We start from the raw sequence: 13,530 nt of genomic DNA, 5'->3' as shown, positions 1-13,530 counted from the left end.
AAGAGCTAACGCTAAACGCTAATAATGTAATGTAATGTAATGAGCAGGGGCTAAACGCTAATAATGTAATGTAATGAGCAGGGGCTTGTAACCGGAACGCTGCTGGTTAGATTCCGGCTGCATAAACGGATAAAACTGTAACCTGTGTAAGCGGCTCTGGGTAAGAGCTAACGCTAAACGCTAATAACGTCATGTAATGTAATGAGTTGGGGCTAAACACTAATAATGTAATGTAATGAGCAGGGGCTAAACGCTAATAATGTAATGTAATGAGGAGCAGGGGCTAAACGCTAATAATGTAATGTAATGTAATGAGCAGGGGCTAAATGCTAATAATGTAATGTAATGAGCAGGAACGTTGCTGGTTAGATTCCGGCTGTATAAACGGATAACACTGTAACCTGTGTGAGCGGCTCTGGGTAAGAGCTAACGCTAAACGCTAATAACGTAGTGTAATGTTGAACGAGAAGTGCAGGGTGCCGCGAACCTGGGCGCGGCAGCAGGCCCGGCTGGTCGGCCATCTTGAGGCTCTTCAGAGAGGGCGGGGGCCCTCGGGTTGGGGGGGCCCCGCGCGGGGGGAGAGGAGCCGGGGCGTGGGCGTGGCCGTGGGCGTGGGCGGGCCCCGGGGGTCCCCGAGGAGGAGGAGGAGGGGGCCCTCTGGGGCCGTGGGGGGGCCCCCGGGGAGGCGGGGGGTGTCCGAGGGGGGGCCCCGGGCGCCCCTGTATCGATAACAGGGGTGGGGGCTTGGTCTTGGGGTACGATCCTAAAGGAAGGGAAAGAGGAGGTCAGTGTTCATATGTGGGGAAATGGGGAGATTGGGTTAGGGGTTAGGGGTTAAGGGTTAGGGGTTGGGGTTAGGGTTAGAGGGTCAGAGGGTTAGAGGGTTAGAGGGTTAGGGGTGCGATCCTAAAGGAAGGAAAACAGGAGGTCAGTATTCATATGTGGGGAAATGGGGAGATTGGGTTAGAGGTTAGGGGTTAGGGGTTAGGGGTTAAGGGTTAGGGGTTAGGGTTAGAGGGTCAGAGGGTTAGAGGGTTAGAGGGTTAGGGGTACGATCCTAAAGGAAGGAAAACAGGAGGTCAGTGTTCATATGTGGGGAAATGGGGAGATTGGGTTAGGGGTTAGGGGTTAGGGGTTAGGGGTTAGGGGTTAAGGGTTAGGGGTTAGAGGGTTAGAGGGTTAGAGGGTTAGAGGGTTAGAGGGTTAGGGGTACGATCCTAAAGGAAGGGAAACAGGAGGTCAGTATTCATATGTGGGGAAATGGGGAGATTGGGTTAGGGGTTAGGGGTTAGGGGTTAAGGGTTAGGGGTTAGGGTTAGAGGGTCAGAGGGTTAGAGGGTTAGGGGTACGATCCTAAAGGAAGGAAAACAGGAGGTCAGTGTTCATATGTGGGGAAATGGGGAGATTGGGTTAGGGGTTAGGGGTTAGGGGTTAGGGTTAGAGGGTTAGAGGGTTAGAGGGTTAGGGGTACGAGCCTAAAGGAAGGAAACGGGAACTCAGGGTTCATACATGGGGAAACGGGTAGGGCTGCTCGATTATGGCAAAAACCCATAATCACGATTATTCCGGTCAATACTGAGATCACGATTATTTAACACGATCGCTCATCGACTTTGGAAACACCGCGCATTTATTGAACTTTTAACCCTTTCGCACGTAACTTATTTTGACGCTACGTAGCCCGTGGCACGTTACACGGTCCGTTACGTTTTCGTTAGCGTCATTAAGCTTCTCGTAGTCTCCGGTCAGCATTTGCTATATTCTTTAACGTTGAATTGCCGTTTCCGCAAAGCTAACATTAGCTGGAATTTTTCCAATCTAGTCTTCTGATCGCACCGGTTTTAGCGTACGCGCTAAACGGCAAATCGCACCGCCGTGACCGCACACACACAAAAGGGTTATATTTCGGTGAATAACGCGGCACAAGAATCGTTTTACCTCAATAGCCTCCATTATCTTTTCATGATTGTTGGAAGCCAAAATCGTGTTTGAAAATACATTTACATTTATTTATTTAGCAGACGCTTTCATCCAAAGCGACTTACAAAAGCGCATACAGTAAGTACAGCGACAGTACGGGGACAGGATGTGTACAGTTCCACAACGAGACAGTTCTCAGCTGAGAGCAAGGTCTGTTTGAGGACACAGTACTGTCAGATTTGTACAATTACAGCCTGTAGGGCAACTAATACGATACACCTTCAAACGGCAAACTTCAACAACGACAAAAATAAAATTCGATTAATCGCCCAGCTCTAGAAATGGGGTGACCGGGTACTGACATAGGCGAAGATAAGTAATCCAGGCGTCACCAAATCCGTTTACACCAATTCTAGGTGTGTGTGTGCGTGTGTGCGATGTGTGAGAGAGTGTGCGGTACCCGGTGTCGGCAGCAAGGGGGCGGCGGTGTGCTCCCCGGAGCCGGGGTGGGGGGCGGGCCGGTCCCTGGGCGTGGGCAGCAGGGGCGGCGGCTTGCCCAGGCCGCTCGGCGGGATCGTCCTCCTCACGGCGTAAGAGCCGTCGTCCACCTCGGGGGGGGGGCCTGCAGGGCGGGGGGGGGTCACGAGACACGGACATCCCTACCATTACACCACCACATTACATCACCGCATTACAACCCTACTGTTTTACGAGTTATTTTAATATTTCAATATTTTCAACAGTTTTTAACGACTCGCTCCTGTTCGGGTGATATTTTGCCACTTCAATCCTATTTTTCTTACTAATGAATATGTTTTCTGCGATGTTAAATAGCCAAAAGTACCCCTCGGGTGACTCAGAGAACCCCAAAAATATTATAAACGTTAATACATTTTCTATATACGGCGCCAGTCAAAAGTTTAGACACGCCCGATTAAGATAACGTGCGAAAGAAGCGTTCAGAGACATTTTGATCTAAAGACTTGCGTTTAAATGTTTGAAATTTGTTTCTAAGACAAATATGAATAGTGAAGTTGATGCCTATGTATGAATTTATCCAATAAATTTAATCTAATAACATAAAAATATTTTAGTCTACTTTAAAGAATCAAAATATAAGACAGTTTGGATTTGTTTAACACTTTTCCGTTCGTGTTATTTCACAGTATTTACTGTTATTCTAAAATGTGGAAAATTGAAATAAAGACAGAAAAATGTATCCAAATGTTTGACTGATACTGTATGGTCACTATAATAATACATAACCTGCTAAATAAATAAATGTAAATGTAAATAGCCCTAAGACTAAGCCTAAACCTAAGCCTAGGCCTAACCCTAACCCTAACCCTTCCCCTAAGCCTAACCCTAAGCCTTAGGCCAGAGGGATGCTGGCTCTGATTGGCCAGCAGGGAGGTGGGCGGAGTCAGTCACCTTGCAGCTGGTCCCGGCGGGTGCGGAGGTAGTCGGACAGCTCGCCCAGCTCGTCGGGGTAGAGGTGCAGGCCCTCGGCCAGCAGGGAGAGCAGGTGCCGGGTCGCCGCGGGAACGGGGTGCCTGGGACGCTTCTCCCGCTCCAGGTAGTCGTCGGCCATCCTGGCCGCCTCCTCCGCCAGCCCCGCCGGGTCCTTGTCCTTCTCGGCGCGGACGCGGGCGTATTCCGCCGACACGAAATCTAGGGCCTGGTCCTTAGGCATGTTGCGGTGGACTACGGGGGGGGGGGGGGCGGGGGCGGGCGGGACACAGACAGGTCAAACGCGGGTATTTTCACAAACGAACACGACGACCAGCTTCACCGTAAAAAAAACAAAAAAAAAGTGGCACCCCCCTTCTGGATGTGGTACGGCCCAGGACCAACCCATTACATGATACGGTCTAGCACTCACCAACATATGGAACAGCCCTTTAGTGAATAAAGTATGACATAGTCCTCCCCACTACAACAAATGGCTCAGTCCGTTCCTCAACTACACATGGTACAGTCCACCCCCTTCGACAACACATGGCTCGGTCCACCCCTCGATAAAACATGGTACAATCCTCCCTCCGACAACATGTGGCTCGGTCACCCCCCTCGATAACACATGGTACAATCCTCCCTCCGGCAACATGCGGCCCGGTCCACCCCCCGATAACACATGGCACAGTCCAGTCTCTGTATTATCAATGGTGGAGTTCCCGTGTCTCGGAGGACTTCAGAAATCCCAGAATCCCTTGGGTGTCCACAAAGCCCTAAACATGGCAGGTACATTTCGGTACGCTGTTGTAGTGCTGCAACGTTTTAATGTGTTACTTACGTGTTTTTTTTTGGCATAATTAAGTGGATTTTTACTTTTATTTCCTGTAAGATTTGGCGTTTTACGTAAGCAGGACATTTTGCACAGGGGTGTATCCGTTTTACACATTTTAAAAGTTTCATATCCGTAGCAATGTTTCAGCGTTATTGAAAATGAGCGTTTTGCCATTTCAACGCTAAACCAATCTGAAGCTAAAGTGGTTGTCAGTGATGGCCCGTGCGGGCCCAACCCGCGGGGGCTGAGGGTTTTTGGGAAGGCGGAGGTGTGGGGGGGGGGCGGGGCGACGTCTTTTTTCGCCGAGCAGAACGCCAAGGACGCGTAGCTGTAGAGAGGGGCCGCGCGAAAACCCCGCGATCCTGGTCCCGGAAAACCCCATTTCCACCCCAAAAACATTCCCCAAATACAGACCGATTCAAACGATCTACCGATAAATCGTTCGCGGCGGCGCTCAGCTTCGGAGCGTCCTTGACGTTCTGCCGCGTGCGGGGAAAAAACCCCCCCCCCCGCGAGTGAACCGTTACAAACCTTTACCCTTTACAGTCACGAATGTGTGGACCTTCCTGAAGCGTGAGGCATCTCTTAATCTTAACTGGTTTTAATATAGCCTTGCACACAGCTTCGATATGCGAACACTGCACACATTTCACAGTTTTACACCAAGCTTACTACCTCGGGTACACCTCGTTACCTCGAGACTTTTAGCTAGCACGCTTCGGGCGTTTTCGTCTTTATTAGCCTAGCGATATAGTTGAAGTTTGTCGTTGAGAGTTTTTTTTTGTTTGTTTGGGTTGAGCGTAGTGTTTTTTGTTGGGTTTTTTTTGTTTTTGAAGGGGTGGGTGGTGTTGGGTGTCGGGGGTGGGGGGTGTGTTGGGGGTAGACGGGGAACGGGGGGCGGGGGGCGGAGACTTACTTTTGAGCGACTCGGAAAAAATGATAACCGTGCACGACGACAGCTCTACGTTAGCCTGCTCCACGAGAATACAAAACGGCGAGCCCTCGGACCGCACCTCCTGAAGGGCCCGGGTCAGGCCCGACTCCGCCCGCAGGGCGACCGCCGCCACGCCGAGCTCACGCTCTCGCAGGCGGCGGCCTATCAACTGGGCGTAATCCCTTGAGGAGAAGAGGAAGAAGGAGGAGGAGAGGAAGAAGAAGAAGAAGAAGAAGACAAGGCGGGGGGTTACTGACCTCTGCCGCACAGAGGCCGTGTGTGTGTGTGTGTGTGTGTGTGTGTGTGTGTGTGTGTGTGTGTGTGTGTGTGTGTGTGTGTTTGTGTGAAGTGTCTCTGAAAGGGTAGCTATACCCTTACCCTCCGTATCTACGCTTTTAAAGCTCGAAATTGCATCGGCTACATGAATTACATTGCTACATTGCTATCATTTAGCCGTTATCATTTAGCCATAGCCTGTGTAATGCCACTCAGGTAGGTAACGTACCGCTGTAACACCTTTAAGGTGACCTAATATTGTGTAACACCTTGAAGGTGATCTAATATTGTGTAATGCAATTTAGGTAGGTAATCTACCACTGTGTAACGCTTTTTAGATGATCTAGTATTGTGTAATGCCTTTTAGGTAATACAAAACTGTGTAATGCCATTCAGGTAGGTAACGTACCACTGTAACACCTTGAAGGTGATGTAATATTGTGTAATGCAATTTAGGTAGGTAATCTAGCAAAGTGTAACACTTTTTAGATGATCTAGTATTGTGTAATGCCTTTTAGGTAATCCAATACTGTGTAATGCCATTTAGGTAGGTAATCTACCACCGTGTAACACTTTTTTAGACAAACTAGCATCGTGTAATGCCTTTCAGGTTATCCATTACTGTGTAATGCCATTTAGGTAGGTAATCTACCACCGTGTAACACTTTTTTAGACAAACTAGTATCGTGTAATGCCTTTCAGGTTATCCATTACTGTGTAATGCCATTTAGGAAAGGTAATCTACCGCCGTGTAACACTATTTAGACGACCTAATATTGCGTTGTGCCTTTTAGGGTGAGCTCATGTCGTGTAATGCCTTTTAGGCGATGTAATACCGTGTAATGCCATTTAGGTAGGCAGGCTTGGTCTGTTTTTATGTTAGCGTGTAACATGAGTGTGCAGCGTTACACCCCCGAAACATCCATCGCAGATTTTGCGAGTAACACTTCAGTGACAAAAATGAGCAATACATTTATATATGCTGACTTTATACATACATATGCAGTATACCGATCACAGCGCTACTTGGAATATGTATAAACTTGTAATGTCAAGTTAGCAGTTAGCAGTTAGCATTAGCAGTTTCACGTCACATTTATTTTTTGCAAGTAATCGGTTTTAAAATACAAGTTTGCTAGTGAACAATAGTAAAAAATGAAAGATTACACCCCCAAACAAAAAAACATTAGCACATTTCGTGATGCGACAGGCAAATTTCTTTTATGCCGTGTAAGTTATTATATGTATAGATATGTACAGGAGTCATTTACGTGTGTGTGTGTGTGTGTGTGTGTGTGGGGTGTGTGTGGGGTGGTGGGGGGGGAGAGGTTTATGACATTGCTCAGACCAAAGTAAGACGCCAGAGCTCTGGCCGGCCTGATATCGTGTTAGCCTAGCGCGCTGGCTGGATGTTCAGGGTTTAACCTGACGCGCGTAGCGTTTCTGGGGCGGGTCTGGGGCGGGTCTGGCGCGGGACAGGGAGACGCTTCCGTCGGCTGCCGTGAAAGCGTACAAAAGGTGTACCTGCGTTTTTATATATCTCAAATTATAAATTATTTTTTCCCCCCATTTAAGCGGAGTGTGAGGTTTGGTAAGCTAATGGGATAGAGCAGCGTTTCCCAACCCTGCTCCTGAAGGCGCACCGTCCTGCATATCTTCTATCTATCCCTGCTCTACCTACCTGACTGAACTCATCGGCGGCGCTTTCGATTAGCGATTAGCTGAGCACACCTGATGTAGTCAAGCAGGAAGGATACATAGAGGATATGCAGGACGGTGTGCCTTCAGGAGCAGGGTTGGGAAACACGGAGATAGAAGATATGCAGGACGGTGTGCCTTCAGGAGCAGGGTTGGGAAACGCTGTTTTATCTATCCCTGCTCTACCTATCTGACTGAACTCATCGGTGGCACTTTTGATTAGCTGAGCACACCTGATGTAGTCAAGCAGGAAGGATACATAGAAGATATGCAGGACGGTGTGCCTCCAGGAGCAGGGTTGGGAAACGCTGTTCTATCTATCCCTGCTCTACCTATCTGACTGAACTCATCGGCGGCACTTTCGATTAGCGATTAGCTGAGCACACCTGATGTAGTCAAGCAGGAAGGATACATAGAGGATATGCAGGACGGTGTGCCTTCAGGAGCAGGGTTGGGAAACACGGGAATAGATTTTCTTTTTTAGCGCTGACTTGCGTTTGTGTGAGACGTGAACGCTGGAGTGTTGGAAAGGACTCGGAAAGAAGGGTGAGTCTGAGACGGCCCTGGACGTCGTCGTCCCCCCCCCCAAAAATACCCCTCCAGGGTGTATTCTCTGGCCCCTGCCCCCCTCCCCCCGCCCCCGGGCTTCTTATTAGCCCCAGGCCCCGCGTCGTGACCCGTCCCGTCCGACCGGAGACGAGCGGGCGGAGCGTTTAAGGACGACCCACTCCTTCTCGTTTCCGGCGTGACCCTCGCCCTAACCGGCCGGCGGGGGGGCGGGGAGGGGGCGGACGTACTCACATGTTCTGGGTGCTCATGGACAGGATGACGCAGTCGGCCGGCCTGCGGTCCTGGTCTTCCCGGAGCTGCGCGTAGAAGCGCTGGTAGAGGGCGGAGCGTCGGTCCGCGGGGGGCGCGTAGCCCTTGGGCGGGGCTTGGCGGGAGAAAGGGGGAAGCTAATGTTCACCACCGTTTGCCGCTAGTCACTTTAACTGTATCGGCGCCGACTGCTAGCGGTCACCGCACTTTAGCGGAACTTACTTACATGCCTCATTTCGACTTATACTACTATCTTACTTATTTATTACGTAAAATTGAGTTGGCTCCGAGGCTAACAATCTCATTACTGCTAATAATGTTGCATTGTTATGAAGTATATGACAATAAACTTCAAACTTGACAGGCATGGTCACCCAGAAGAACAAAGAATATATAAATATTTATGGTTTATATATTTATTATATATATATATATGGTCTGACAATGTTGTTCGTTCAGCTTAAATGCTTACACTTCTGTTCTCTTGTGCTGGAAGTTGCTCTGGATAAGAGCTAACGCTAAATATATGTAATGTAATGTAATGTAATAGAGACCCCCCCCCCAACATAACTAACTTATATGCAGAGAAAAAAAACGGACAAAATATGACTAATATTCATATTACTGACTTATACTGCTTAGTTCTTACGGACTCTATATAGCATGATTAGCGGTTTGATTATATTACAGTCATTTAGCGTTATCCAGAGCCGCTTACACAGGTTAGAGTTTTATCTGTTTATACAGCCGGGTATTTACTGTGGATATTCTGGGTTGAGCGCCTCGCCCCGAGGGTACGGCAGCAGAGCCCCAGCGGGGGGAATCGAACCAGCAGCCTTTTGGTTACTTACAAGCCCCGCTCCTTATCAACATCGCTGACGGTAACAGCGGCTGTGTTCACATCTAGCACTAAAATGCGCCTTAGGTGGTCCGATCGAAGTACAGGTGTGAACGCACCCAAGACGCATTCAGATCCGTAGCCCGCAGCGTAGCACAGTGGTTAAGGAGCAGGACTCGTAACCGAAAGGTCGCCAGTACGATCCCGGCTGGGACACTGCTGCTGTACCCTTGGGCAAGGTTCTTAACCCACAGTTGCCTCAGTAAATATCCAGCTGTATAAATGGATAACATTGTAAAGAGCTGTAGCCTATGTAAGTCGCTTTGGATAAACGCGTCTGCTAAATGAATAAACGTAAATGTATGTTGACGTATATCCTCTGTGTGTTAGCTGGGAAGACTACCACCAATATTACTAGTCATACGTCAATTTAGCGTTAGCTCTTCTCTAGAACCACAGTAAATATCCAGCTGTATAAATGGATAACATTGTAAAGAGCTGTAGCCTACGTAAGTCGCTTTGGATAAACGCGTCTGCTAAATGAATAAACGTAAATGTATGCTGAAGTATATCCTCTGTGTGTTAGCTGGGAAGACTACCACCAATATTACTAGTCATACGTCAATTTAGCGTTAGCTCTTCTCCAGTCTCACCTTTTTGGACGTGCTGGTATCTCTCGTAGTCACTGCAGCCGGCAGAATAGTCCAGCTGCTGGTCCAAGGCCTCCTCGAAGCTGCGGGCGCGAGAGAAGCCGGATGGTAACCGCGGGGGCCGAGAGGGCAGGGTGGAAATCTGAAGCTCGGGTCACCTGGCTGAAGCGTGTGCCGTTCACCTGCTGCGGCCTCAACTGACCTGGGATCAGCGACGTCCACCTACTGCGGCCTCAACTGACCTGGGACCAGCGACGTCCACCTACTGCGGCCTCAACTGACCTGGGATCTAGCGACATCCACCTACTGCGGTCTCAACTGACCTGGGATCAGCGACATCCACCTACTGCAGCCAGCAGTACCTACCTACCGCAACTTCAACTGACCTGGGATCAGCGACGTCCACCTACTGTGGCCTCAACTGACCTGGGATCGAGCAACATCCACCTACTGCGGCCTCAACTGACCTGGGATCGAGCAACATCCACCTACTACAGTCTCAACTGACCTGGGATCAGCAACATCCAGCTACTGCGGCCAGCAGTACTCACCTATCACAGCCTCAACTGACCTGGGATCAGTGCCATCCAGCTACTGCAGCCAGCAGTACCTACCTACCGCAACCTCAACTGACCTGGGATCAGCAACATCCACCTACTGCCGCCAGCTGTACCCACCTATCATAGTCTCAGCTGACCTGGGATCAGCAACATCTATCTACTGCAGCCAGCAGTACCCACCTATCACAGTCTCAACTGACCTGGGATCAGCAACATCCACCTACCACAGTCTCAACTGACCTGGGATCAGCAACATCCACCTACTGCAGCCAGCAGTACCCACATACTGCAATTTCAACTGACCTGAGTTCAGTGCCATTCACCTACGGCAGCCTCAACTGACCTGGGATCAGCAACATCCAGCTACTGCAGCTAGCAGTACCCACCTACCGCAGCCTCAGCTGACCTGGGATCAGCAACATCCACCTACTACAGTTTCAACTGACCTGGGATCAACAACATCCACCTACTACAGTCTCAACTGACCTGGGATCAGCAACATCCACCTACTGCAGTCAGCAGTACTCACCTATCACAGTCTCAACTGACCTGGGATCAGCAACATCCACCTGCTGCAGCCAGCAGTACCCACCTATTATAGTCTCAACTGACCTGGGATCAGCAACATCCATCTACTGCAGCCAGCAGTACCCACCTACCACAGTCTCAGCTGACCTGGGATCAGCAACATCCACCTACTGCAGCCAGCAGTACCCACCTATGATAGTCTCAACTGACCTGGGATCAGCAACATCCACCTACTGCAGCCTCAACTGACCTGGGATCAGCAACATCCACCTACTGCAGCCAGCAGTACCCACCTATGATAGTCTCAACTGACCTGGGATCAGCAACATCCACCTACCACAGTCTCAACTGACCTGGGATCAGCAACATCCACTGCAGCCAGCAGTACCCACTTACCAGTCTCAACTGACCTGGGATCAGCAACAATCCACCTACTGCAGCCAGCAGTACCCTCCTATCACAGTCTCAACTGACCTGGGATCAGCGCCACACAGTACTGCAGTCTCAAACAACCACGCTGTTATCCGATGTATGGTAGCATATATGCTTGACTTCCCTTAGCATTCTAAGATGGCTAGTTTCATATTAGCGCAAGATAACCTGAAATATCATTGTAGTATCATGTTGCAATATGGATACTGTGATCTAGTGAGTGTGTGTGATATATGGTAGTGTGTGTACTTGGCTTCCCTCAGTTTTTGAGGCTGTCTAGTTTCAGATTAGCACAATTGCTAGCTTGTAGCACAGCGATGTGTTATGGATACTGTGATCTAGTGAGTGTGTGTGATATATGGTAGTGTGTGTACTTGACCTCCCTTAGTTTTTGAGGCTGTCTAGTTTCAGATTAGCACAAAACTAGCTTGTAGCATAGCAATGTGTTATGGATACTGTGATCTAGTGAGTGTACTTGACCTACCTTAGTTTTCTAGGCTGTCTAGTTTCAGATTAGCACAATTGCTATCTTGTAGCACAGCGATGTGTTATGGATACTGTGATCTAGTGAGTGTGTGTGATATATGGTAGTGTGTGTACTTGACCTCCCTTGGTTTCTAGGCTGTCTAGTTTCAGATTAGCACAAAGATAGCTTGTAGCATAGCGATGTGTTATGGATACTGTGATCTAGTGAGTGTGTGTGATATATGGTAGTGTGTGTACTTGGCTTCCCTCAGTTTTTGAGGCTGTCTAGTTTCAGATTAGCACAAAGCTAACTCGTGGTAGCGCCTGAATGGTGTTGCGCTCACACTCACTGATCTGGGAACTGTTAGCCTGCTCTGATGTTGTTGCTCGTTTAACTCATGTACTGTGATGTAAATTTAACGTTTCATATTTGGGACTGGGGGTCAAACCAAAGTGTACGTGTGTGTGCAAGAATGTGAATGTGTGTGTGTGTGTGTGTGTGTGTGTGTGTTGCAACCCCATCCCAAGATACAAGTTTAACTAACCTGCCTCCCTCCCTATCTCCCTGGAAGAGTATAACCCCCTTTCTGACATTATCATCCAGCCTCACCTTCAACACCTATGGACTTCTCCAGTTCCAATAAATATACAACATTATTATTATTATTATTATTATTGTGTGTTATTATTAAACTACACGAGCATCCCTTTAGGATAAAATGTGTATTTTTTTAAAAAATATGGTCGCCTTTCGAGAGGAACAGGAGAATGTGTCTCGTTAGCTAGCAAATATGAACACTGAATCACAGATATTAGTTTCTAGCTATTCCCGGTTTGATCACACTCTCAGACACGTTTTTCAATATTAATATCTATAAATTAGCGTGCTGAGTTGTCATGAGCAGATATGTGGTTGTTTTTCGTCGATGGGTGTTAGATTTCAGAAGGATCGGGGGGGGGGTTAGCGTCGGTTTTAGCTCGTTTTGTTAGCTCTGACCTTTGCGGCTCCTCCTGCGGGTCGCCCCGGTCCTCTCTCGCCGGGTAAGGCGCTCTCCGGAACGGCCTGTGGGGCTTGAGATTCCTGCGGGGCGAGCGGAGAGATCGGGTAAGGAGGAGAGAGGAGAGGGGGGAGAGAGGAGAGATCGGGTAAGGAGGAGAGAGGAGAGGGGGGGAGAGAGGAGAGAGGGAAGAGGGGACGAAAATGGACGACGAGGATCGGGGGGAGGGAGGGGGGGAGAGAGATCGGAACCCCGAAATCGGCGTCCGCCGCCGCGCCGGTTCCCCCCCGGGGGACCACGCTTACCCTCCGTTCGGTATCGGCGGGGCCCGGCGGCCGCCCGGTGCCTTCACCCACGTTGACATCGTAAGGGTTAGCTGATCCGACGCGGATCCAGGGGAGGGGAGGGAAGGGGGGAGAGAGGGAGAGAGAGAGAGAGAGAGAGAGAGAGAGACAACCGAACCGGCCTTTCGCGTCGCTGTGATTGTCGCGCAACGGCGGTGGACGCAAACGCTCTACGTGATCGGATAGCTAGCCTAGCCGAGCGCGGTTAGCCTTGCCGACTGGCATATCCCCCCCCCCACGACTGAACCCAGATCTGTACAAATGCACTCGGAAAAAGCTCCACGATCGCTATACTTTTGATTGCTGATCTGCTGGATTGCGACCGTCAATCGACGTCCCCCCTCTCCCCGGCTAAAGCTCACAAGCAGCACCGAGCCGCGCAGGGGCTTTAAACTCCCTGTCCCGCTGACCCAGGATCAGCTGTGAGCCTCCCCTCTCCTCGGCTCGGTGACGACGAGAAAACGGCTCCAAGCTGATCCGGTGTCAGGCGCTGAGGGGGTAGGATCGGGAACGACACCATAGAAGAAGAAGAAAAAAAGAACAAGACGACGAAATCGCTTTCTGATCGGGGTGCTTTTCTTTTCGTAGCGCCCCCTGCCGGCTGGGATGATATTACTGTCGTTTAGCGTTAGCTGTTAGCCAGAGCCGCTTGCACGGGGTACAGTTTTATCAGTTTATACAGCTGGGATCGAACCAGCAACCTTGCATTTATGAGCCCCTGCTCATTACATTACATTATATTATTAGCGTTTAGCCCCTGCTCATTACATTACATTACATT

General features: G+C 49.6%; 1 protein-coding gene across 1 annotated transcript; it reads right to left on the bottom strand.

The window, feature by feature from the left end:
• Nucleotides 1-647: 647 nt before the first annotated feature.
• si:ch211-216l23.2 (uncharacterized protein LOC565061 homolog) lies at nucleotides 648-13,250 on the bottom strand (the record flags this gene model as incomplete). Its single annotated transcript, XM_036535520.1, has 8 exons — nucleotides 12,711-13,250; nucleotides 12,405-12,488; nucleotides 9,426-9,505; nucleotides 7,917-8,049; nucleotides 5,124-5,323; nucleotides 3,352-3,624; nucleotides 2,381-2,542; nucleotides 648-763 (listed from the first exon to the last, which is right to left on the bottom strand). Coding segments are annotated over exons 1-8 (1,107 nt in total), but the record flags the coding sequence as incomplete, so codon positions are not given.
• Nucleotides 13,251-13,530: the final 280 nt, after the last annotated feature.

This window comes from Megalops cyprinoides, chromosome 8 (genome assembly GCF_013368585.1).
Source record: "Megalops cyprinoides isolate fMegCyp1 chromosome 8, fMegCyp1.pri, whole genome shotgun sequence".
Lineage (NCBI taxonomy): Eukaryota > Metazoa > Chordata > Actinopteri > Elopiformes > Megalopidae > Megalops > Megalops cyprinoides.
This window is presented reverse-complemented; position numbering and strand designations above follow the sequence as displayed.